This window comes from Salmo salar, chromosome 13 (genome assembly GCF_965601325.2).
Source record: "Salmo salar chromosome 13, fSalSal1, whole genome shotgun sequence".
NCBI lineage: Eukaryota > Metazoa > Chordata > Actinopteri > Salmoniformes > Salmonidae > Salmo > Salmo salar.
The window spans coordinates 69630368-69657559 of NC_138303.1; the positions used below are offsets into that span (position 1 = coordinate 69630368).

The 27192-nt window shown below is 42.4% G+C and overlaps 2 protein-coding genes and 3 non-coding genes across 6 annotated transcripts; 4 read left to right on the forward strand and 1 right to left on the reverse strand.

Annotated features, from left to right (window-relative positions):
- Positions 1-447: 447 nt before the first annotated feature.
- Positions 448-6057, forward strand: hspa8 (heat shock protein 8). Its single transcript, NM_001139607.1, has 9 exons — positions 448-512; positions 2402-2611; positions 2850-3055; positions 3181-3333; positions 3554-4109; positions 4337-4539; positions 4742-4940; positions 5170-5402; positions 5608-6057. The coding sequence occupies exons 2-9, from the start codon at positions 2407-2409 to the stop codon at positions 5806-5808; spliced, it is 1956 nt and encodes a 651-aa protein (NP_001133079.1). The 5' UTR covers positions 448-512; positions 2402-2406; the 3' UTR covers positions 5809-6057.
- On the forward strand, positions 2685-2778 carry LOC123726245 (small nucleolar RNA SNORD14). Its single transcript, XR_006758637.1, has one exon. It is a non-coding gene; the product is annotated as a small nucleolar RNA SNORD14 (small nucleolar RNA).
- LOC123726246 (small nucleolar RNA SNORD14) lies at positions 3384-3477 on the forward strand. Its single transcript, XR_006758638.1, has one exon. It is a non-coding gene; the product is annotated as a small nucleolar RNA SNORD14 (small nucleolar RNA).
- LOC123726247 (small nucleolar RNA SNORD14) lies at positions 5011-5104 on the forward strand. Its single transcript, XR_006758639.1, has one exon. It is a non-coding gene; the product is annotated as a small nucleolar RNA SNORD14 (small nucleolar RNA).
- A 277-nt stretch (positions 6058-6334) lies between the features above and the next one.
- LOC106567643 (sodium- and chloride-dependent GABA transporter 2) lies at positions 6335-25425 on the reverse strand. Of its 2 annotated transcripts, none has more exons than XM_045693496.2 (14): positions 25155-25425; positions 14242-14376; positions 13878-14018; positions 13657-13744; positions 12310-12442; positions 12017-12151; positions 11776-11879; positions 11422-11546; positions 10913-11025; positions 10546-10683; positions 8042-8123; positions 7366-7466; positions 6965-7135; positions 6335-6544 (listed from the first exon to the last, which is right to left on the reverse strand). In XM_045693496.2, exons 1-14 carry the CDS (start codon positions 25288-25290, stop codon positions 6434-6436), a joined length of 1713 nt encoding a protein of 570 aa, XP_045549452.1. In that variant the 5' UTR covers positions 25291-25425; the 3' UTR covers positions 6335-6433. The 2 variants fall into 2 exon arrangements, with proteins under 2 accessions (XP_045549452.1, XP_013992650.1); XM_014137175.3 differs by having other exon boundaries at positions 8042-8144; positions 25155-25424.
- Positions 25426-27192: the final 1767 nt, after the last annotated feature.

Sequence of the window (27192 nt, forward strand, 5' to 3'; positions counted from 1 at the left end):
GCTATATTGTAATTACTTCGCCACCATGGCCTATTTATTGCCTTAACTCCCTTATCTTACCTCATTTGCACTCACTGTATGTAGACTTTCTGTTTTATTTTTTTTCTACTGTATTATTGACTGTATGTTTTGTTTATTGCCATGTGTAACTGTGTTGTTGTAAGTGTCGAACTGCTATGCTTTATCTTAGCCAGGTTGCAGTTGCAAATGAGAACTTGTTCTCAACTAGCCTACCTGGTTAAATAAATGTGAAAAAAAAAAATGTATCCGGTGCGAACGCAACCCGACGTCTTCATAGGCAGTGGGCGGGAGCAACAGCCTGTGTTTTTATTGGTATTTTGGAATGTCAAGATGAATCCTGAGCTATGATTGGTTGGCTTGCCGTTTATATAGTAATGGTAGACTTATCCTTCCTTCTTTCTCTCATAACACACAAGGCGAAGAAAGGGAGGCTTCGCCATTGTTCAACTCCGATCAACATCAGCATCACCTTCGGTCAAATAATTAATTCGGTAAGTACAAAATAGTTTAATTTAATAATAATGTAATAATCATTTTTTTGTTGTTGTTCACAGCAGTAATTTATTTTGCTGGCAACAAGCAGATACATTTTATATCCGGAAGACAAGGCTGGATAACGTAAATTAACCAGTTGGCGTTGTAGCTTTATCAAATATCACATAGTCGACAAATTAAACCTTGTAAAACCTACCTAACTGATCTAGTTAACTCGAATTACAGCAACATATTTACATTATCTGATTTTATATAATTTAACTGTTAACGTTGGGTAACTTGTTAGCTTTTAGCTGACCTTTGCTTGCTAACCAGTCGGTCGACCTTTGTAATATCGTGATTAATGCATAACAGTTAATAATTAGTTGACTACATTCGATCGACAGTTTCAAAATGTTTTTGTCACTGCGCTAGATAACTGAAGGTTTGTATGCGGTATACCAGGATATGGCGCGCGACCACCCTCGTGGTCGGCCTAGTTCTAGAACGTTCTAGAAACTCAGCACCTCGCGTGATGTGACGCACATATGGACGTCGATAGTTTTTACTGAAGTGTAATACCGGTACTTACCGGTATCTGTTGCTTAACTTGGTGTAGACATGAGCACTATCTTGAATTAAACAGCTTTATTGGTTAGTCGTTACTTTTGTTTTTACTTATTCTCATAGGCTGTTCGGGGGACAAATATTTAACTTTGGTTCCTGTTATACTTTATGATCTCTTTATAGCGATCAGTATTTTGAGCGTAGGACCTAAAATGGAGGACGGTCGCTGTGGTATCAATGGTATCAAACCACCTGAATCAACTTTTTGGGCGACCTGACCATAATTCACATGCGAGTTATAGACCTCTCATTGAAAGTCTTAAGAAGCGGTAGATCTGATCTAGGTGCGCCATTTCTGTGCTTCCGGTTCTGAAGTTTCCTTTCTGTTTTTACTTTTTTTTTGTACACCAACTGATAATATCAAATTTTTGGCTTTGGACAAGAATTCAGTGGTTTCGCTGGTACGACCATTCTCGCATAAACTGAGATAAGGCGAACTATTAGTTTCAGCAACCAGGAAATGGCTGCGGTTTATGCTTAGTGGCACTTACCATGTGTTGTCCAATATCTTAAGATGTGGTGGTCATATTGTTAGTTTTTTCAAACCACTAATTGACTTGAGTCAGTAATCCCCCTGAACTCAGTGCACTCATTGCAGCTTATCAAGTTAAATCAGTTTCAGCCTGAACTGTGCCATGTAGTAGGTAGTTCGTCATTTCCAACGGGTCAATTTTCTACACTTGAGAGCATTGTGGTAATTAACTACAGTGACTATAATTGCTCATCTACTTTTATGCCTGCTCCTGAAGAGGCAAACGTGCTAGGGAGTGCCCGAGGTGGGAAAATATACATATGGATTTATCCCTGACAACCCATGTCAATGTAGCTACAAGGCTCTACTTTGTAAAATAATTTTCTATCCTGTCTCAAACATCAATGACAGAAGTGGGGATGTTTCGCGTTGTACGTCAGTCAAGACGTCCAATGACCATAACACCACCGGACTCGACCATACACTTGACATTACAGTGTCACATCAATCTTACTCTAGTTAGAGTAGGTTGAGGAATACCCATTGCAAATATGAACACTAATGTAACAGTTTTCAAAGGCCTGTCCCACATTTTAACATTCCTAGGATGGTACTTGGGGCTCATATTGTGTAAATATCACAATGTACAGTCTGGGGATTCTTAGAGGGGTAACTAATGTTTAAAAATGACCGATGTATTTTGATGACCATTGGTTTCTAGTGAACACTGATTTGTTTACTGCGTTTGTTGTATTCTTGCATAGTATCCATTTGTTACCTAACACCCAGCCGTTCTTCATTCTCTAGGTAACATGTCTAAGGGACCAGCAGTCGGCATCGATCTCGGGACCACCTACTCCTGTGTGGGTGTGTTCCAGCATGGCAAGGTTGAAATCATTGCCAACGACCAGGGCAACAGGACCACTCCAAGCTACGTTGCCTTCACTGACTCTGAGAGGCTAATCGGGGATGCTGCTAAGAATCAGGTTGCCATGAACCCCTGCAACACAGTATTCGGTATGTTTTTACATTCTGGTAATGTCTTGTAAAATTAGTAGATATGAATGGTTAAATTTAATTTTTGGCTTGTTCACTGTGATGAAGTTTATTCCTGCCATTCGTAGTTTCCACCAGAGGTTGAAAGACCAGAGATGGCCCAAAACCTTCCTTGGATGTCTGAGTGACAAGCCATTTAACTCACTTGACTCCATGTCGCCGTAGAAAATGTTAAATCTAACTGGTTGTCTTGTTGCAGATGCTAAGAGACTGATTGGCCGCAGGTTTGATGATGGAGTTGTTCAATCGGACATGAAGCATTGGCCCTTTGAAGTTATCAATGATTCTACTCGGCCTAAGCTCCAAGTTGAATACAAAGGCGAGACTAAGTCATTCTACCCAGAAGAAATTTCATCCATGGTTCTGGTCAAGATGAAGGAGATTGCTGAGGCCTACCTTGGAAAAGTAAGTGTTTAAATTGGACTCAAATTGTGTTGTGGCTATTTTGTTCTGTCCAGGAAAGTGTCGTTTTAGTTTACCATGAATGGTCTATTGGATTATTCAATGCGTCATTGACATTCTCTCCCTAGACTGTCAACAATGCAGTTGTTACCGTACCTGCCTACTTCAACGACTCCCAGCGCCAGGCAACCAAAGATGCTGGTACCATCTCGGGGCTGAATGTGCTGCGTATCATCAATGAGCCAACTGCTGCTGCCATTGCCTACGGCTTGGACAAGAAGGTGAACTCCTTTTATGATCTTTTTCTGTTGAAAAGGACTGCAATGCTTATTTGCTGTGATGAAGTTTATTCCTGCCATTCGTAGTTTCCACCAGAGGTTGAAAGACCAAAGATGGCCCAATACCTTCCTTGGATGTCTGAGCGAATATTTAGCCATGTCATAGATCAGGCATGGCTTGTACTCCCTCATTGCAAATACTGAATGTTCTCCTCTGCTTCAGGTCGGTGCTGAAAGGAATGTCCTTATCTTTGATCTGGGTGGCGGCACCTTTGACGTGTCCATCCTGACCATCGAGGATGGCATCTTTGAGGTCAAGTCCACTGCCGGAGACACCCATCTGGGTGGAGAAGACTTTGACAACCGCATGGTCAACCACTTCATCGCGGAGTTCAAGCGCAAGTACAAGAAAGACATCAGCGACAACAAGAGGGCTGTTCGCCGTCTCCGTACCGCATGTGAGAGGGCAAAGCGCACCCTGTCCTCCAGCACCCAGGCCAGCATCGAGATCGACTCTTTGTACGAGGGAATTGACTTCTACACCTCCATCACCAGGGCTCGCTTTGAGGAGCTCAATGCAGACCTTTTCCGTGGCACCCTTGACCCAGTGGAGAAATCCCTCCGCGATGCCAAGATGGACAAAGCCCAGGTGCACGACATCGTTCTGGTCGGAGGCTCCACTCGTATCCCCAAGATCCAGAAACTGCTCCAAGATTTCTTCAACGGCAAAGAGCTCAACAAGAGCATCAACCCCGACGAAGCTGTGGCGTATGGCGCAGGTGGGTCACTGATCATCTTGTGTTCGCTCGTGGCCAATGGGCTTCTATAATGAGCCTTAACTCAATAGTTGTGCTGTGATGAAGTTTGATCCTGCCATTCGTAGTTTCCACCAGAGGTTGAAAGACCAAAGATGGCCCAATACCTTCCTTGGATGTCTGAGCGACAATTGCACAGTGGGTCTACAGTAATGTTTTTCCATGCATCTAACCTCCAGTCTCATTTTCAGCTGTCCAGGCAGCCATACTTTCAGGTGACAAGTCTGAGAATGTCCAGGACCTGCTTTTGCTGGACGTCACACCCCTGTCCCTGGGTATTGAGACCGCTGGAGGTGTCATGACCGTCCTGATCAAACGTAACACCACCATCCCAACCAAGCAGACCCAGACCTTCACCACCTACTCAGACAACCAGCCTGGTGTGCTCATTCAGGTGAGGGGGGGCCTGCATGAATTGTCCATTTCAGGGCAATGTTTCCTCTTTCCTTTGGCCACTATCTGTGACGTTTACTCCTGCTATTTGTAGTTTCCACCAGAGGTTGAAAGACTGAAGATGGCCCAATACATTCCTTGGATGTCTTGAGTGACTATTTTAGTGAAATGTACGTTTTGCTAATATTGACTGTATCCTCCAGGTGTATGAGGGTGAGAGGGCCATGACCAAGGACAACAACCTGTTGGGCAAGTTTGAGCTGACTGGAATCCCCCCTGCACCTCGCGGTGTTCCTCAGATTGAGGTCACATTCGACATCGATGCTAACGGCATCATGAATGTGTCTGCTGCTGACAAAAGCACTGGGAAGGAGAACAAGATCACCATCACCAATGATAAGGGTAATATGTTTGACATTGTAATGTAACACTGGAAAATGGGCTATGGTTACTAGCTCTAACCCCAATAGTTTTGCTGTGATGAAGTTTACTCCTGCCATTCGTAGTTTCCACCAGAGGTCGAAAGACCAAAGATGGCCTAATACCTTCCTTGGATGTCTGAGCGACAAATATAGTGCAGTTGATTGTAGTTTTGGTCAAACATAGGTTGATTTGATTATTTTTCCCTAAGGTCGTCTGAGCAAGGAGGACATTGAGCGCATGGTCCAGGAGGCTGAGAAGTACAAGTGTGAGGATGATGTGCAGCGTGACAAGGTCTCTTCTAAGAACTCACTAGAGTCCTATGCTTTCAACATGAAGTCTACTGTGGAGGATGAGAAACTGCAGGGAAAGATCAGTGATGAGGACAAGACAAAGATTCTGGAGAAGTGCAACGAGGTCATCGGGTGGCTGGACAAGAACCAGGTAAGAATTTATTTAGGGTGACTTATACTGTCTTGGACCACTTGCTGTGATGAAGTTTACTCCTGCCATTCGTAGTTTCCACCAGAGGTCAAAAGACCAAAGATGGCCCAATACCTTCCTTGGATGTCTGAGCGACTTAAGTGAAATATATTGATCTCTTCAAGTCATGTATGTTTTGCTAATGTTATCTGTTTGCGTTTCTCAGACTGCTGAGAAGGAAGAGTACGAGCACCACCAGAAGGAGCTGGAGAAGGTGTGCAACCCCATCATCACCAAGCTATACCAGGGTGCAGGTGGGATGCCTGGCGGTATGCCTGAGGGCATGGCTGGCGGATTCCCTGGAGCTGGTGGTGCTGCTCCTGGAGGTGGTGGATCATCTGGACCAACCATTGAGGAAGTCGACTAAACATTCCATTGTTTCTGCAACTACCTCCCCCTAACAAGCAAAGTTTGAAATATGTTCTACCCTCTTGTCAAGGAGTGAAATTTGAATAAAGGTTGAGGGATCACATATTTTGCAACTTTGTTTGCTACACAACAGAACAGTAATTTTCTGTTTGCACAACTAAGCTGTCAAATGTATTTTCTCAGTTGTCATCTGCCTTTGTCACAATGCCTTTAGGACAAAATAAAATACAGTGACCTTCCACCTTTACTTATGAATGTTTGAGTGCTTTACAATACTTTGGATAAGGGAAGATGTTAGGAAGGACCACATTTTGGTAGACTTCGTCATGCCACTTTCCACAAACTTCCAGCTGCTAGACCAGTGTAGGAATGGTTGTCTTGACTGAACAATTTTTCCAAATATCTACCCAAGTAAAGTCTGAAGGGAATATTACACATCTAAAATGTGATCTTTGGTAAATTATCCTCGTGTGCCTAACAAAAGGCCCATGGAAATATAAAATTGAGTAGATGAATACAAGGACTGACACTGCATGAGATCAAGTTTTAATAAACATGCATTCAAACAATGAACATCACTGCTAGACAGCTCCAGGCTGTCTCCTTAGTAAGCAAAATGCAGTTCATATGGTGTGGTTGCCAATTATCTTAAATGTCTCCATTTCTGTGTTTTGCCGATTCCCCTGCCGGGTCAGAGGGAGCTCATCATCAGGGTGACAAAGGACAGCCAAGCGCTAGTAAAGAAATATGGAATGCTTACTTTAACAAATTCAGCTTTGTTTCACACTTTCATTCACATCTGTACTGTTGGGGCTCGGCGCCTGATGAATTTTCACGAGCCAACGCTAACTAGCATTAGGGCAATGTTACCAAAAAGCACAACGGTATCTGACTTGGTAAGTAGAACAAGTGTTTAAATGCCAGAATTGGTGTCCCTTTAAGAGTATAGTTCTCAGCATCCCATTCTCTCTATATTTAGAATTTTACAAGAGCGGCTGGTTGGCCTGGTATCTGAGAAATTGCTTGTTTGAATCCCGGAGCCGACTTGGTAAATCTGTTGTGACCTTGGATAAGGCACTTAGTCAAATACACATGCTCTTATCCAGAGTGAGGGCCATGGCCCAGCCCAGGAGCAATTAGGCCTAAGTACTAACCTGTCTGAGGCTGCCTGTGCCAACGCAGATCTTGCCAATCCCCCACAGTGGCACCAAGAGGATGGAGGAGAGGGCCATGGCCCAGCCCAGTGCATAGGCCCAGTCTGGGTACATGTACCAGCGGTTAAACTTGAGGGGCTTATAGTCCACCATGTGTAAAATGAAGGAACTCTGGGATGATATGATGGAAAAGAAACACCCAATGAGTAAGACCTAGACTCAAGCCATAGCATGGAAGATCTGCGCGATTTACATTTGAAGGCTGTATACAGTAATGTTGGTTCAATCAGAAATTAACTTTAAATGTCAATCTTCTGCGCTACGGATTGAGTCCAGCCATACGTCTACTTTTATACGATGTACAGCTTTCAATATTTACCGCAAGCACCAATCTAACTCACCAGAGACACAAGTGGGGTGAAGTAACGCCAGCACAGTCTGAAGAGGACACATGGTCTCTGTGCAGTCATGTCCTTAATGGCATCCTCCATGTGATCTGCCCCTGGGGATTTTAAAACCGATTTACTGACAACTCACGCATAGCCACGGGAAGTAGTTTAGGGGTGGGGGTGCTGCAGTCCTTTTTAGTAGCCGCTCGTATCCAGAGCAACTCACAGTAGTGAGTGCATACATTTTCATTCTGGTCCCCTGTGGGAATCAAACACACAACCCTAGCCACATATCACAAACCACTTGATGTTTCAATGTACTCAATTGCTGTATTGTGCATTGTTTTCCTTCATGGTGATGGACCATCTACTACAGGTACAAACCTGGATGACCAGCCTATGTACAGACATTATATCGGTCCGCTAATACTAGTAAAGGCCCAGTGCTAGAGGGACACATTTTTTATTCTGATTTTATTTCCCACGGCTATAAACGCAAGTCCAGGAGACGAGAGAAAGACAGTTTACAAACCAAATGATTACAAAAACAGAGTGGTTGTGTATAGTATAATGCGTCTTTTTCACCACTACAACTCCAGTGCTTGAGATGAAGGCTAAGACTCATGTTTTTCCACCATCGTGACCGGGGTGAAAAAAAAGTCTGCGGTCACAGTGGATTTACACTTACCAAAGATCCATCCCACTGCCAGTGACTCAAACACAGCCACAAAGAGAACACACGCTCCGCTGCAGCCGTAGTAATCAATGAGCTGGAACACAAAGATCCCACCCTGTAGATTAGAAGAACCAAAACATGTCCTTTAGAACTCAAAACTGGATGGTGTTCAGAGATAGATGGGAAGGGTTGAGGGAAGCTGAAGGATGGGACTAAAAACAAACAAAAGATAACTATTGTAAATTTACTGTTTCCGTAAAATATATATATGAGTATAAACTGGAAGTAGACGCCTAACTTAACATCTATGAACATAACAAGATTCAATAACTGAGACATAAACTGAACAAGTTCCTCAGACATGTGACAAACAGAAATGGAATAATGTGTCCCTGAACAAAGGGGGGGGGGGGGGGGGGGGGGTTAAAATCAAAAGTAACAGTCAGTATCTGGTGTGGCCACCAGCTGCATTAAGTACTGCAGTGTATCTCCTCCTCATGGACTGCACCAGATTTGCCCGTTTTTGCTGTGAGATGTTACCCCACTCTTTCACCAAGGCACCTGCAAGTTCCCAGACATTTCTGCGGGGAATGGCCGTAGCCCTCACCCTCTGATCCAACAGGTCCCAGACGTGCGCAACGGGATTGAGATCCGGGCTCTTCGCTGGCCATAGAAGAACACTAATATTCCTGTCTTGCAGGAAATCACGCACAGAACGAGCAGTATGGCTGGTGGCATTGTCATGCTGGAGGGTCATGTCAGGATGAGCCTGCAGGAAGGGTACCACATGAGGGAGAAGGATGTCTTCCCTGTAACGCACAGCATTGAGATTGCCTGCAATGACAACAAGCTCATTCAGGTGATGCTGTGACACACAGCCCCAGGCCATGACGGACTCTCCACCTCCAAATCGATCCCGCTCCAGAGTACAGGCCTCGGTGTAACGCTCATTCCTTCAACGATAAATGTGAATCCGACCATCACCCCTGGTGAGAAAAAAACGAGACTCGTCAGTGAAGAGCACTTTTTACCAGTCCTGTCTGGTCCAGCGACGGTGGGTTTGTGCTCATAGGCGACGTTGTTGCCGGTGATGTCTGGTGAGGACGTGCCTTACAACAGGCCTACAAGCCCTCAGTCCAGCCTCTCTCAGCCTATTGCGGACAGTCTGAGCACTGATGGAGGGATTGTGTGTTCCTGGTGTAACTCAGGCAGTTGTTGTTGCCATCCTGTACCTGTCCCGCAGGTGTGATGTTCGGATGTACCGATCCTGTGCAGGTGTTGTTACACGTGGTCTGCCACTGCGAGGACAATCAGCTGTCTGTCCTGTCTCCCTGTAATGCTGTCTTAGGAGTCTCACAGTACAGACATTGCAATTTCTTTCCCTGGCCACATCTGCAGTCCTCATGTCTCCTTGCAGCATGCCTAAGGCATGTTCACGCAGATGAGCAGGGACCCTGGGCATCTTTCTTTTGTTGTTTTTCAGAGTCAGTAGAAAGGCCTCTTTAGTGTCCTAAGTGTCTAGGAAATTTCTCGCATGGAATAGCCTTCGTTTCTCAGAACAAGAATAGATGAGTTTTAATAGAAAGTACTTTGTTTCTGGCCATTTCGAGCCTGTAATCGAACCCACAAATGATAACGCTCCAGATACTCAACTAGTCTAAAGAAGGCCGGTTTCATTGCTTCTTTAATAAGAACAACCGTTTTCAGCTGTGCTAACATAATTGCAAAAGGGTTTTCCAATGATCAATTAGCCTTTTAAAATGATAAACTTGGATTAGCTAACACAACGTGCCATTGGAACACAGGAGTGATGGTTGCTGATAATGGGCCTTTGTACCCCTATGTAGATATTCCATTAAAAAATCTGCCGTTTCCAGCTACAATAGTCATTTACAACATTAACAATGTCTACACTGTATTTCTGATCAATTTGATGTTATTTTAATTGACAAAAAATGTGCTTTTCTTTCAAAAACAAGGATATTTCTCAGTTACCCCAATATTTTGAACGGTAGTGTATATATACCCCAAAAATATATGAGCGATTGGAAATGTTGCAGACAATTATATTGATGGAAGCCACAATCTATCTGCAATATTAAAGCTGATCCTATTGATATTCAGATGTGAAGTGTAGAATCAGAGATCGAGCACACGGAAGCAATCATACACAATATCACTGAAGATAGCTAGATTAATGAAGTCAGTAAATCAACACTGTGGTCATTACAAGACTGCCAGATTTTTTTTATTTCTTATTTAACTAGGCAAGTCAGTTAAGAACAAATTCTTATTTACAATGACGACCTGCTGTTATGGAACATTCTTTACCCTGCAGTCTGGGCCTAGACACGCCAGTGTGCAGAGGGCACGACTTTATTTTACCTCACCTGCACAGAAGTTCTATTTTTTCTTTGACCTTTTCCTTACACTCTATTCTGTACAGTTAAACTAAACTCATTATCATTCTGGGCAGTGTCTAAAACAGTTGATTAGGAGCTAATTCAATGTCTCACCTCTGTGATCAGAGTCAGCTGTATAAGGAAGCAGGAGAGACAGAAGAGGAGCACAAAGCCCTCTCGATATCTCGGCCTTCGCAGTGTAACAGGAAATAAGTCTGTGAAAGATGTTATCACTCCCTCCATTATGACAAACTAAAATAGAAAAGGAAGATAAAAGTGACATCAAGATACAGTACATTGTGGGATCAACACAACCCATTTTTGATTAACTTTTGCATGTAGACCACATCCAGCTAACAAAGTTTGGTTCCCAGGACGTTGTGGGAATGTTATTTGTCAAATAACCAACAGAGAACCTTAAGGGAATGTTACAAGAACATTCTGTGTTAGCTGGGCATGGTCTTTAGGTATGGTAAATAACCTGTGTGTCAATTCCCAGCAGAAGAAGCATGAAGAAGAAGCAGACCGTCCAGAGCTGTGGCAAGGGCATCATGGCTGCTGCCTGGGGGAAGGCGATGAATGCCAAACCAGGACCTAGGAGCAACAGTAAACAAGAATTGGAGGAAAATAACTTAATAACTATGCTCTTAGCATATGATACAGATGCAGTTTTTTTGTGTGCATGTCATGGCACAGTATGCTACAACATTATGGATCGTTATCAGTGCCAATTCTAAAATGCAATAATGAATTGGAATGTGAAAATTCTAAATGTAAATGTTTTAAATGCTCAATTGGAATGTGAAAAATTAAAATGCATTTATCATTTTCGCATTCATATTGAGCATTTAAGCATTGCATTTAAAACACAAATTATAACCCTAAATAATGCTGTGACATGCTGAACTGACTGCATCCGTAAAACATTTTGATACGTTTTTAACAAGCACAGAGCTGTAACAGAAGGCCACTGTGACGGCCACACCATACCTGACTCTGCCACCATCGCGACAGAAACACCCTGTTTCTGTGCCATGAATCCCAGCACCGAGAAGACTGCAAATCCGGCCACAAAACTGGTACAACCATTCAGCAGACACAGCCAAAAGCTGTCCCTGAATGGACATAAAATATGCTAATTATAACTGCGGTCAAACTAATAAAATTGGAATAAGTTGTTCTGTATTAAATTCTACATATCCATTGAAGTATAGATGCTTTAATAAAAAAAAAGTATCCTTTCAAAATGTTGGGGTAACTGAGAAATATCCTTGTTTTTGAAAGAAAAGCACATTTTTTCCCCCCATTAAAATAACATCAAATTGATCAGAAATACAGTCTTACATGTAGCAGTTATTGTTGTATTTGTTGAAGCTTCCCAAAACAGTTTGACTTCCCCGTCCAATACAGTAGGAGAAGAACACCTGAGTTCCTGCTTCCATCCAGACCTGGTTGGTGAGAGATTCATTAGTGCATGTAGAAATTCAACAGCACAAAATTGAGAAGTGGAATGCAAAGACTTGATCATGTTTAGCTTGGAACTTGTTCTTCAATGATGTGCAAATGAAAAGGTGCAAATGTTTACTTGGGGGTCTGCAAGGCGGACTGGGTCTGGATACAGGTAAAACTGAACCCCCTCCCAAGCTCCAGGTAAAGTCAACCCTCTCACCAACAACACCAAGAGCATCAGATAGGGAAATGTGGCAGTGAAATACACCACCTAATGAAATGGGGACAGTGTGGACAAAAACAAAACTTACCACCATAGCACAATTACCACCTGTACCTAAACAATCAGATTTATGGTAGTTCCATGGATGTGTGAAGTAATTTAACATTTACTGGTGTAATCATGTATACATAAACTCTTATACAGACCTTTCCTGAGTACCTGATTCCTTTCCAGATACAGAAGTAGCAGACAGCCCAACAGGCAAGGAGACAGAGCATCAGCTCCCATCTTACGCTGCCCACCTCGTCAATGCCTCCAGAGATAGCCAACACACGACGCCTGGGGGAGGGCAACAGAAGCCCCATTTATACCTGTCAAGCCCGTGCTCTCACTTTTGTAAGTGTTACATGGAACAGTGTTGCAAATGTTTGTTTCCTAGATAGATTGTGTCCACAAAAGTATCTGCCATTTTGGAAACAGTGAGTAGCCTAGCCACAGTTTATATTTTGAAGCCTTTGCCAGTGCCACACAGTTAGGTTGGAGATTCGTAACTGCGTCGAGAGGTCGCCTACACAAGATAGTCAGCAATGCAATTCATAGAAGCCATGCAAGTAAGAGATGTTTTCTATTGGGGACTTTATGTTGAGTCAATATGGTAGACTGCTAGCATTGTGATGTCTGGTCTAATGTATGAATGAAGCCAGAGAGTTAATGTTTGTTTGATACAGCTATTCGCACCTGATTATTTTGTGTTTTTGCATTACTGCAGCATATAAATTGTTATTACTTGTCCGAGTTCTCATATTATAATTTTTTCTTGGGAATTGTGAAATATCGGGATTCTGGTTACCGGCGAACATGCGTCCTTTGCTCTGATCTTATCCACATTCTGATTGTGCCCACATTTTTAGACATGCGTCTACACATGGTATAGTGTGCTGTCCAATGTGTCCAAATTGTGAACAGATTTCCTGGTCCCTCCCTGTATGCAAATTATTTGCCAGATATTACTTCAAATTGTTTATTTTATTTTAGGACACAGGCCTATATTGATTCCATAAATGGTGCCACCTGTCAATGATTTTACAGGTCGGGATAATGATGATTTAAATGGTTTCACTGTCCATATCCATCTACACTTGTAAGAAATCCAGAAACAATGCCTGATTACCTCCGGAGGTGGTCATAAAGATCAATGCGTCTTTTAATCATGTACATCTGTCTAAAAATGTGGGCACAATCAGAATATGGACAAGATGAGGACAAAGGACGCATGTTAGCACCAGGTGTAAACAGGACTAGAGGGAGACTTTCAGTTCAAGCTACATTAAGTTGCATCTGAAATGTTACCCTATTCCCTATATGGTGTAATACATTTGACATGCAGGCACTGGACAAAAGTTGTGCACAATTTTATATTCTAGGGAATAGGTGCCATTTCAGATACTGTACATCATTTTAGTGTAAGATAATTATTAAAGGGAAGTCTTGCAGAGTTTTCCTATACAGTATTATCTTATGCTGCTTTGTGTTGTGTGGGGCAGGCTACTTACTCCCAGAACTCAGTGGCAGCAGAGGTAGTGGTGATTTTGGAGGTCCAGTTGGCAGTATGGTTTAGTGAAGTGAAATCCACACATTGATCTAATAAAAAAGTAATTCAAGTCAAATGGAATTCTCTCCCAAAAACATATATACAGTAACTTTGTGTGTCATTGTTTTCTGGTAAAATGTAACCTATGTTTTACCCCTATGCAGAGAATGTAGGTCTACCTACCTGTGTTCCAGGTGTTGCCACAGCTGGCCCAGGGTAGCTGAGAACTGAAAGAGAACACCAAGTAGAAGAGAGTCCAGGCCAGGATCACGAGGTAAATGATAGAGTCATAGATCAGGATGAGAAGCTCTGCCCTGCCAACACCTGTGGAGAATTAACAGGTAATATGAGGTGGGACATTAAAGGGATAGTTCACTCAAATTACAAAATTAAATATTGTTTCTTTTCTCTGCATAAGTCTTTGGACCAGGAAAAAGTATGGATTGCTTACAGGGTATTGATAACAATGTGTAATTTGGTAATTTGGGTGAATTATCCCTTTAACCTTTTGCCTGTAGTAGAATGAAGGAGTATGGCAACATCTCACCTTCAGCAAGTGGACATAAGCTCCTCCAGCATGTGACAATGCCCTGTTGGGTGTACTGACCGATTGATGTCTCGAGAAGGAACAGAGGAAGACCACATAGCCCAACGTACAGCAGGTAGGGCACAAGGAAGGCACCTAAGAACAGACATATATATGTATGTATGTTGTGAACTCGCAATATAGGCAGGCTACTAGTGATTTTGTGCCCTAGAGACCCTAACCAAGCTCCCTTTTTAACTTATATTCATACTGGTAACTGGTATCTTCACTTAACCCACTTTTTAAAGCAATATAGATCTTCATATTAATAAAGGGGCCAATGTGTGATATGGGATAAACATTTCAAAATGGTTTAAACAAAAATAAAAACACTTGTTATGTAGTTTCAAGTGTGTGCTTACAGGAATAAAATGAAAAATATGGCAAATTGGTCAATAACTCCTAACAACGACATAGGCCTGGGACTATACAGTGCCTTCAAAAGCTATTCACACCCCTTGACCTTTTCCACATTTTGTTGTGATACAGCCTGAATTAGAAAAGTATTACATTTTGATTTTGTGTCACTGGCCTACACACAATACGTCATAATGTCAAAGTGGAATCATGTTTCTATACATTTTTACAAAGTAATTAAAAAGGAAAAGCTAAAATGTCTTGAGTCAATAAGTATTCAACCTCTTTGTTATGGCAAGCCTAAATAAGTTCAGGAGTAGACATTTGCTTAACAAGTCACATAAGTTGCATGGCCTATGTGTGCAATAATAGTGTTTAACATGCTTTGTGAATGACTGCCTCATCCCTGTGCGCCACACATACAAATATCTGTCAGGTCCCTTAGTCGAGTAGTGAATTTCAAACACAGATTCAACCACAAAGACCAGGGAGGTTTTCCAATGCCTCGCAAAGAAGGAAACCTATTGGTAGTTGGGTAAAACAATTATCTGCGATTTCACCATGAGGCCAATGGTGATTTTAAAACAGTTACAATGCTCAATTGCTGTGACAGAAAACTGAGGATGAATCAACAACATTGTAGTTACTCCACAATACTAACCTAAATGACAGAGTGAAAAGAAGTAAGCCTGTAACAGAATAAAATATTCTAAAACATGCATCCTGTTTGCAATAAGGCACTAAAGTAAAACTGCAAAAAAAAAATCTTTATGAACTTTATGTCAAGAATACAAAGCCTTATGTTTGGGGCATATCCAGCACAACACATCACTGAGTACCACTACTCATATTTTCAAGCATGGTGGTGGCTGAATCATGTAATGGGTATGCTTGAGATAAGCAAGGACTAGGGAGTTTTTTTTAGGATAAAAAGAAACAGAACTGCGCTAAGTACAGGCAAAGTCCTAGAGGAAAACCTGGTTCAGTCTGCTTTCCAACAGACGCTGGCAGACAAATTCACCTTTCAGCAGGCCAATAACCTAAAACACTTGGCGAAATATACACTGGAGTTGCTTACCAAGACAACATTGAATGTTCCTGAGTGGCCTAGTTATAGTTTTGACTTAAATCGGCTTGAAAATCTATGGCAAGACTTGAACATGGCTGTCTAGCAATGATCAACAACCAACATGACAGAGCTTGAATAATTCTTTCAAGAATAATGTGCAAAGACTGTACAATCCAGGTGTGCAAAGCTCTTAGAGACTTACCCAGAAAGACTCACAGCTGTAACTGAGTGTGAATACTATATTTATTTTTCAATTCACTTGCAAAAATGTTGAAAAACATGTTTCCATTTTGTCTATATGGGGTATTATGTGTAGATGGGGGAGAAAAAAAATCTACTGTGACAAAAGAAAATGTGGAATAAGTCAAGTTGTATGAATACTTTCTGAAGGCATTGTGTCCTTTTATATTCCAGGTGTAACATGGACACAAATGTATTTGTCCTGTCATTTCATTGCCTGATCACAAGATAATTTTGTGAATAATCACAGGCTACTGTGTCATGGGGTTGTCATTCTAAATATCCTGAATAATGGAAGCAAAAAGCGTTGGGTATGCTGCACACAGGTTAGCGTTTCTCATCATGAATCTTGATCTTGAGGAAGCTTGGTAACTAGCTGCCACAGCCACAGTCATAAAATCTGATTTTAAACCTAACCGTTAACTTAACCTTAAACACACTGCTAACTCCAATGCCTAACCTTAAATTAAGACCAATAAGCTGATTTTGGTTTTCATACATTTTTACGATATAGACAATTTTGACTTTGCAGCTGGCCGCTCAGTTCTGCCTCCAGGACAAGACTCATGACAATAGACGTCAACCTGCGACCTACACAATTGCACACAGCTAGACTCTGTGTCCAAGCCGACTCATAGAAACATGAAAACATTACCTCATTACCTTTATGCTTTCTCTGTAAAAATCTATCTAGACCCTGCTATAAATCAAGCAGACAATAGCAGATGATCAACTTCAATGATCAAAATTACGTTGAAAATACGTATTTTACGGACGTTAAACTCGCGTTCATTTTCGGTTGTAAATGAAAGTTGAAAAGTACAGTACCAGTCAAAAGTTTGGACACACCTACTCATTCAAGGGTTTTTCTTTATTTTTACTATTTTCTACATTGTAGAATAATAGTGAAGATATCTAAACTATGGACTCATGTAGTAACCCAAAAGTGTTACACAAATCAACAAATATTTTATATTTGAGATTCTTCAAAGTAGCCACCCTTTGCCTTGATGACAGCTTTGCACACTCTTGACATTCTCTCAACCAGCTTCATGAGGTAGTCACCTTGAATGCATTTCAATTAACAGGTGTGCCTTGTTAAAAATTCATTTGTGGATTTTTTCTTCTTCTTAATGCGTTTGAGCCAATCAGTTGTGTTGTGACAAGGTAGGGGTGGTATACAGAAGATAGCCCTATTTGGTAAAAGACCAAGTTCATATTATGGCAAGAACAGCTCAAATAAACAAAGAGAAACGGACAGTTCATCATTACTTTAAGTCATAAAGGTCAGTCAATCCAGAAAATGTCAAAAACTTTGAAAGTTTCTTCAAGTGCAGTTGCAAAAACCATCAAGCGCTATGATGAAACTGGCTCGCATGAGGACCACAACAGGAAAGGAAGACCCAGAGTTACCTCTGCTGCAGAGGATAAGTTTATTAGAGTTACCAGCCTCAGAAATTGCAGCTCAAATAAATGTTTCACATAGTTCAAGTAACAGACACATCTGAACATCAACTGCATGAATCAGGCTTTCAAGGTCAAATTGCTGCAAAGAAAGCACTACTAAAGAACACCAATAAGAAGAAGAGACTTGCTTGGGCCAAGAAACATGAGCTATGGACATTAGACCAATGTAAATATGTCCTTTGGTCTGATGAGTCCAAATTTGAGATTTTTGTTTCCAACCACCGTGTCTTTGTGAGACGCAGAATAGGTGAACAGATTATCCCCACATGTGAGATTCCCACCGTGAAGCATGGAGGAGGAGGTGCGATGGTGTGGGGGTGCTTTGCTGGTGACACAGTCAGTGATTTATTTAGAATTCAAGGCACACTTAACCAGCATGGCTACCACAGCACTCTGCAGCGATACGCCATCCCATCTGGTTTGCTCTTAGTGGGACTATCATTTGTTTTTCAACAGGACAATGACTCAACACACCTCCAGACTGTGTAAGGGCTGTTTGACCAAGAAGGAGAGTGATGGAGTGCTGCATCAGATGACCTGGCCTCCATAATCACCCGACCTCTACCCAACTGAGATGGTTTGGGATGAGTTGGACCGCAGAGTGAAGGAAAAGCACCCAACAAGTGCTCAGAATATGTGGGAACTCCTTCAAGAGTGTTGGAAAAGCATTCCAGGTGAAGCTGGTTGAGAGAATGCCAAGAGTGTGCAAAGCTGTCATCAAGGCAAAGGGTGGCTACTTTGAAGAATCTAAAATATTAAATATATTTTAATTTGGTTAACACTTTTTTGGTTACTACATGTTTCCTTATGTGTTATTTCATATTTTTGTTATCTTCACTATTATTTTACAATGTAGAAAATAGTAAAAATAAAGAGGTGTGTCCAAACTTTTGAATGGTACTGTATTTTACGGATATATAAGACGTCTGTTTTTGGTCATGGTTTCAATGGCCAAATTTCTAACTTTAAATATTTTCAGACACGTTGACTTTTTCCACATTTTGTTATGTTATAGCCTTATTCTAAAATTGATTAAATAGACCCCCCCCCCCCCCCCCCCCCCCCCCATCAATCTACACACAATACCCCAAATGACAAAGCAAAAACATGTTTTTAGACATTTTTGAAAATCTATTAAAAAACAACAACTGATATATCATATTTACATAAGTATTCAGACCCTTTACTCAGTACTTTGTTGAAGCACCTTTGGCAGCGATTACAGCCTCAAGTCTTTTTGGGTATGACACTAAAGCTTAGCACACCTGTATTTGGGGTTGTTTCTCCCATTCCTCTTTGTAGATCCTCTCAAGCTCTGTCAGGTTGGATGGGGAGCGACACTGCACAGCTATTTTCAGTACTGCAGATATGTTCGATCGGGTTCAAGTCTGGGCTCTGGCTGGTCCACTCAAGGACATTCAGAGACTTGTCCCGAAGCCACTCTTGTGTTGTCTTGGCTGTGTGCTTAGGGTCATTGTCCTGTTGGAAGGTGAACCTTCACCCAAGTGTGAGTTCCTGAACTCTCTGGAGCAGGTTTTGATCAAGGATATCTTTGTACTTTGCTCCGTTTAACTTTCCATCAATCCTGACTAGTCACCCAGTCCCTGCCACTGAAAATCATCCCCACAGCATGATGTTGCCACCACCATGCTTCACCGTAGGGGTGGTGCCAGGTTTCTTCCAGACATGATGCTTGGCATTCAGGCCAAAGAGTTCAATCTTGGTTTTATCAGACCAGAGAATATTTTCTCATGGTCTGAGAATCTTTAGGTGCCATTTAGCAAATTCCAAGTGGGCTGTCATGTGCCTTTTACTGAGGAGTGGCTTCCGTCTGGCCACTCTACCATAAAGGCCTGATTGGTGGAGTGCTGCAGAGATGGTTGTCCTTCTGGAAGGTCCTCCCATCTCCACAGAGGAACTCTGAAGCTCTGTCAGAGTGACCATCGTGTCTTGGTCACCTCCATGACCAAGCAAGGCTCTTCTCCCCCGATTGCTCAGTTTTGCTGGGCTGCAGGCTCTAGGAGGAGTCTTGGTGGTTCCAAACTTCCTCCATATAAGAATGATGGAGGCCACTGTGTTCTTGGGGACCTTCAATACTGCAGAAATGTTTTGGTGTCCTTCCCCAGATCTGTGTTTCGACACAATCCAGTCTCAGATCTCTATGGACAATTCCTTCAACCTCATGACTTGGTTTTTGCTCTGACATGCACTGTTCACTGTGGGACCTTATATAGACAGGTATGTGTCTTTCCAAATCATGTCCAATCTATTGAATTTACCACAGGTGGACTACCTGTTACCATTGCCTCATTTTGTATCACATTCCAATGATAAAACTTGTCCCCCCCATCCCCAGTGAAAGTGCGCCTCTGGCCTATGTTATGGAGCATAGCCAGATAACATAGGTCATAGGCCTACAGTAGGCCAACTCATATTCTGTTCTTCTAAAAAACATTTTTTTGTCATATCATAATGTTTTTTAGACCTGATTAAAATCAATTATGGATGTATTGTGACGGTGTATATTAAATAGATTTATTATACTTTTTTAATTGTAGATGTTCCAAAGGTTCGCATCAGCGGCTTGTATGCATTGAGGCCTGGAGATGTGAAACATGTTTATGTTAATTAACTGTCAAATGCCGTGAGACCAGCAGTAGAGTACAGTACAGTAGAGTATAGTTCAGTACAGTACAGCACAGTACATTGTAGACGTCTACGTTTGGGCCAAATCAAGGCCAGACCGGACCAAATCTGAACCAATCATAGAAGTCTATTTTTGGACCGGACCAGACTTAAAATCAACATATGTGAAAGTTGAAATCAAAAATCCACTTTTGAACGTCCATGGATGTCCTGTGACGGTCGGAGCTTACTGGATTATTTGGATTTGTGTGCCCATGAAAACCGTTTTCACGGTGTAACATAAGGAGACACTAAATGTTAAGTAGTTACAGTGCATTTCTGAGATCTCCATATAATATGCACAACTTGGCCAGGACCTAGGATCAAGGAAGACACTCAAGTTTTTTAGTACTATATCTCTTGACACATTGATGAAAATAATCATGGCCTCTAAACCTTCAAGCTGCATACTGGACCATATTCCAACTAAACTCCTGAAAGAGCTGCTTCCTGTGCTTGGCCCTCCTATGATGAACATAATAAACGGCTCTCTATCCACCGGATATGTACCAAACTCACTAAAAGTGGCAGTAATAAAGCCTCTCTTGAAAAAGACAAACCTTGACCCAGAAAATATAAAAAACTATCGGCCTATATCGAATCTCCCATTCCTTTCCAAAATTTTAGAAAAAGCTGTTGCGCAGCAACTCACTGCCTTCCCGAAGACAAACAATGTATACGAAATGCTTCAGTCTCGTTTTAGACCCCATCATAGCACTGAGACTGCACTTGTGAAGGTGGTAAATTACCTTTTAATGGCACAGACCGAGGCTCTGCATCTGTCCTCGTGCTCCTAGACCTTAGTGCTGCTTTTGATACCATCAATCACCACATTCTTTTGGAGAGATTGGAAACCAAATTGGTCTACACGGACAAGTTCTGGCCTGGTTTAGATCTTATCTGTCAGAAAGATATCAGTTTCTCTCTGTGGATGGTTTGTCCTCTGACAAATCAACTGTAAATTTCGGTGTTCCTCAAGGTTTCATTTTAGGACCACTATTGTTTTCACTATATATTCTACCAATTGGTGATGTCATTCGGAAACATAATGTTAACTTTCACTGCTATGCAGATGACACACAGCTGTACATTTCGATGAAAAATGGTGAAGCCCCAAAATTGCCCTCCTTGGAAGCCTGTGTTTCAGACATAAGGAAGTGGATGGCTGCAAATGTTCTACCTTTAAACTTGGACAAAACAGAGATGCTTGTTCTAGGTCCCAAGAAACAAAGAGATCTTCTGTTGAATCTGACAATTAATCTTGATGGTTGTACAGTCGTCTCAAATAAAACTGTGAAGGACCTCGGCGTTACTCTGGACCCTGATCTCTCTTTTGACGAACATATCAAGACTGTTTCAAGGACAGCTTTTTTCCAACATTGAAAAAAATCAGACATTTTCTGTCCAAAAATGATGCAGAAACATTTATCCATGCTTTTGTCACTTCTAGGTTAGACTACTGCAATGCTCTACTTTCCGGCTACCCGGATAAAGCACTAAATAAACTTCAGTTAGTGCTAAACACGGCTGCTAGAATCTTTTATTTTTATTTATTTCACCTTTATTTAACCAGGTAGGCAAGTTGAGAACAAGTTCTCATTTACAATTGCGACCTGGCCAAGATAAAGCAAAGCAGTTCGACAACATACAACAACACAGAGTCACACATGGAGTAAAACAAATATACAGTCAATAATACAGTAGAAAAATAAGTCTATGTACGATGTGAGCAAATGAGGTGAGATAAGGGAGGTAAAGGCAAAAAAGTCCATGGTGGCAAAGTAAATACAATATAGCAAGTAAAACACTGGAATGGTAGATTTGTAGTAGAAGAAAGTGCACAGGAGCAAAAATAAATAAAAAATACAGTAGGGGAAGAGGTAGTTGTTTGGGCTAAATTATAGATGGGCTATGTACAGGTGCAGTGATCTGTCAGCTGCTCTGACAGCTGGTGCTTAAAGCTAGTGAGGGAGATAAGTGTTTCCAGTTTCAGAGATTTTTGTAGTTCGTTCCAGTCATTGGCAGCAGAGAACTGGAAAGACAGACGGCCAAAGGAGGAATTGGCTTTGGGGGTGACCAGAGAGATATACCTGCTGGAGCGCGTGCTACAGGTGGGTGCTGCTATGGTGACCAGTGAGCGGAGATAAGGGGGGACTTTACCTAGCAGGGTCTTGTAGATGACCTGGACCAGTGGGTTTGGCGACGATCATGAAGCGAAGGCCAGCCAACGAGAGCGTACAGGTTGTAAATGACATCGCTGAAGTCGAGGATCGGTAGGATGGTCAGTTTTACTAGGGTATATTTGGCAGCATGAGTGAAGGATGCTTTGTTGCGAAATAGGAAGCCAATTCTTGATTTAACTTTGGATTGGAGATGTTTGATGTGAGTCTGGAAGGAGAGTTTACAGTCTAACCAGACACCTAAGTATTTGTAGTTGTCCACATATTCTAAGTCAGAACCGTCCAGAGTAGTGATGCAGGACAGGCGGGCAGGTGCAGGCAGCGATCGGTTGAAGAGCATGCATTTAGTTTTACTTGTATTTAGGAGCAGTTGGAGGCCACGGAAGGAGAGTTGTATGGCATTGAAGCTCGTCTGGGAGGGTTGTTAACACAGTGTCCAAAGAAGGGCCAGAAGTATACAGAATGCTTTCGTCTGCGTAGAGGTGGATCGAAGACTCACCAGCAGCAAGAGCGACATCATTGATGTATACAGAGAAAAGAGTTGGCCAAAGAATTGAACCCTGTGGCACCCCCATAGAGACTGCCAGAGGTCCGGACAACAGGCCCTCCAATCTTGACTAGAACCCAAAGATTTGATCATATTACTCCAGTGCTAGCCTCTCTACACTGGCTTCCTGTTAAGGCAAGGGCTGATTTCAAGGTTTTACTGCTAACTTACAAAGCATTACATAGGCTTGCTCCTACCTATCTTCCCGATCTGGTCCTGCCGTACATACCTACACGTACGCTACGGTCACAAGACATAGGCCTCCTTACTGTCCCTAGAATTTCTAAGCAAACAGCTGGAGGCAGGGCTTTCTTCTATAGATCTCCATTTTTATGGAATGGTCTGCCTATCCATGTGAGAGGCGCAAACTCGGTCTCGACCTTTAAGTCTTTATTGAAGACTCATCTCTTCAGTAGGTCCTATGATTGAGTGTAGTCTGGCCCAGGAGTGTGAAGGTGAACGGAAAGGCACTGGAGCAACGAACCGCCCTTGCTGTCTCTGCCTGGCCGGTTCCCCTCTCTCCATTGGGATTCTCTGCCTCTAACCCTATTACAGGGGCTGAGTCACTAGCTTACTGGTGCTCTTCCATGCCGTCCCTAGGAAGGGTGCGTCACTTGAGTGGGTTGAGTCAGACGTGATCTTCCTGTCCGGGTTGGCGCCCCCCCCTTGGGTTGTGCTGTGGCGGAGATCTTTGTGGGCTATACTCGGCCTTGTCTCAGGATGGTAAGTTGGTGGTTGTAGGTATCCCTCCAGTGGTGTGGGGGCTGTGCTTTGGCAAAGTGGGTAGGGTTATATACTGCCTGTTTGGCCCTGTCCGGGGGTATCGTCGGATGGGGCCAGTGTCTCCCGACCCCTCCTGTCTCAGCCTCCAGTAATTATGCTGCAGTAGTTTATGTGTCGGGGGGCTAGGGTCAGTCTGTTATATCTGGAGTATTTTTCCTGTCTTATCCGGTGTCCTGTGTGAATTTAAGTATGCTCTCTCTAATTCTCTCTCTCGGAGGACCTGAGCCCTAGGACCATGCTTCAGGACTACCTGGCCTGATGACTCCTTGCTGTCCCCAGTCCACCTGGCTGTGCTGCTGCTCCAGTTTCAACTGTTCTGCCTGCAGCTATGGAGCCCTGACCTGTTCACCGGACGTGCTACCTGTCCCAGACCTGCTGTTTTCAACTCTCTAGAGACAGCAGGAGCGGTAGAGACACTGAATGATCGGCTATGAAAAGCCAACTGACACTTACTCCTGAAGTGCTGACCTGTTACACCCTCTACAACCACTGTGATTATTATTATTTGACCCTGCTGGTCATATATGAACATTTGAACATCTTGGCCATGTTCTGTTATAATCTCCACCTGGCACAGCCAGAAGAGGACTGGCCACCCCTCATAGCCTGGTTCCTCTCTAGGTTTCTTCCTAGGTTCTGGCCTTTCTAGGGAGTTTTTCCTAGCCAGCGTGCTTCTACACCTGTATTGCTTGCTGTTTGGGGTTTTAGGCTGGGTTTCTGTACAGCACTTTTGACATCAGCTGATGTAAGGACTTTATAAATTTGATTTGAATTTGAATTGAACAACCTGTCAGACAGCAAGGTCCATGATTCATTCAGGGTTGAAGTTAAATGTCTAAGTCAATTGTTAAATGCTCAACATTTCCCTAGTATCTGTGCGTTGGAGATTTGTCGACGATGAGTGTCTCCTCTCTAACGCCCACAAAGCTCTAATTCAAACTCCCATTAAACAGCTCTGCAAGTGTTATAATGTCAAGATACGTTTGTTACTCACAAAATATTACTGTTACTCACTATCTTCATTTACTCCAGTTATGGCTGGTATGTACCTCCAAAAAAGTTCTTAATAAAAAGCCTGAAAATATTCGTAATTGCTCAGTGAAGCTCCATATTTGGTGAGTAAGGAACGTATTTTGACATTATAACCCTTGCAGAGCTGTCTAATAGGAGTCTGAATCTGAGCTTCCTAGCCATTAGAGGAGACACGCCATAGTCATTGTCGACATCTCTAACACAGATGTTGGGGCAACTTAATGTATAAAAACGACAAATAACACTGTCAAAAATGTAAGGAAAGAAAGGTAGTCTTTTATGTCACATGATTTTTGTCAATTCTGTGAAATCTCCAACCGTGAGAAAGGGTGTAAACATAGGTTTTGATTCAACTATGTTCCCTCTTTAAATCTTAATGTTGTAACATTAAACAAGTTAGATTTTTATCAATGACTTTGTAACAGCCCTAAAAATATGTCCACTACAATAAATCCTCATTGCCACCCTAATTTATAGAACGACCCATATGGGGGATTCCCCAAATATAACTCACCTCCACCGTTCTTATAGCAGAGATAGGGGAACCTCCATACATTTCCCAGGCCGACCACATTACCACAAACTGTGAGGAGGAACTCTGTTTTAGAGCTCCACTGTTCCCTCTTCCCTTCTTGAGTCTCCACGTTCATTCTCTTCTTTTGTCCTGTAGTATCCACTGATCTCTAACTTGGTGTTTGCTATTCAGAATATACTGGAACTCGTTGTGTCACCACCCTACCACTGGATCTGTAGTAAGGAGGAGGATATGCTACTCCTGGGTTCTCTTCCAGTGGACTCGGTTCAACATCTCACCATGGGACATACCCTCGTGCAGGTCATTCGCTGAAGCCTTATTCAATCACGCCTAACAGGCCAATTAGGGCTTTGTGAGTGTAAGCCCCACCGGCCTATATAACACCATGCAATGCCCTGGTTCCCCTCATTTTTCAACTCTGTTGAATCTGAGCCTGTTTAAGAGCTTTTTTTAAGAAAACCTAGCTCTCAGCTTAACTGTTCCATTTGGTGTGGGTTACCACTTCACCTACACAGAGTGAAGTTACCCAAGGTAGCTTGTTAGCAGTATTGTTTGTTGTCAGCTAGCTACTGTACCTCTGTAGCCTAGCCTTCATGCAATTACTGCTGTTAGCTTGCTAGCTCCACTGCTAGTATCCTGCTAATATCAGTTTTCCACTAGTTTTAGCAACTTCTACTAGTGGGCTCTAGCTCTCCGTCAGTTCCCACCTTTCAGAGTTGGCTAGCTGAACTGGCGAGTGTCCTAGTTAGCTAACGTCACCACACATGGTTATAGATAGCAACCTTTGGTCTACCCCCCCCATTCGGTTTGTTTGGCTAACACGAGAGGTGTTGTTTCTTTTACACTAGAAGTGCAGATAGAATATATTAATTTAAAATTGTAATATCTTTGCCATTTTAAGAGCCATGTACCTGACTTTTCTTAAAGTCAATTTAACACACTGATGTTAACATTTTTGTTTGATAAACAGTTTTAGCAGGACATGTCATCCCCCTGCCCATCTGATAATGGCCAATTGAAACTACAATTAACTACACTGAGTGTACAAAACATTATGAACACCTGCTCTTTCCATGACATAGACTGACCAGGTGAAAGATATGATCCCTTATTGATGTCACCTGTTAAATCCACAACAATCAGTGTAGATGAACGGGAGGAGATAGGTTAAAGAAAGATTGTTAAGCCTTGAGACATTTGAGACATGGATTGTGTGCATTCAGAGGGTGAATTGGCAAGAAAAGATTTGAACGGGGTATGGTAGTAGGTACCAGGGGCACCGGTTTGAGTGTGTCAAAAACTGCAACGCTGCTGGGTCTTTCACGCTCAACAGTTTGTGTGTATCAAGAATGGTGCACCACCCAAACTATGTAAAGCATTGGAGTCAACATTGGCCAAGCATCCCGTGAAACACTTTTAACACCTTGTAGAGTCTATACCCTGATGAATTGAGGCTGTTCTGAGGACAAAAGGGGGTGCAACTCAATATCAGGAAGGTGTTACTAATGTTTGGTACACTCAGTGTATATCGAAACAGATTTCACATATATAATAATAGATGTAGCCTAAAAACAAGATTAAATTGACAATAGTCTGATGGGTGGCAATATTTACAATTGTTAAACTGTGAATGAAGAGACATCTATTGCATAAACACATTCATTTTCCATTCCAAATGAAAACCTGCTGCTAGTCGAGCTCATGAGCTGGGCCTATCTGAGCTGGATCTGTCTGAGCTGACTTATTCTGTAGAAGACTTATTCTGTAGCAGCATGGAGTCAAGGATTCTGCGTGCCACTGCAATCATGCGCTCCCAGGCACCTCCCATGTGAGAAGAGTTGAATTCCCATGTACAATCTTGCTCACTTAGGTAGCTCTGGACTCTAGGCCTCTGACGCTGCTCCTTTCCGAGTTCCAACTCCATACAGCCTCCTATGTTCCACAATCTGATCTTAGCTGTTTTGCTGGTCCAGAGATGGCGAAGAACCTCCTGAGGGTTTTGATGCAGCTGGAGGTG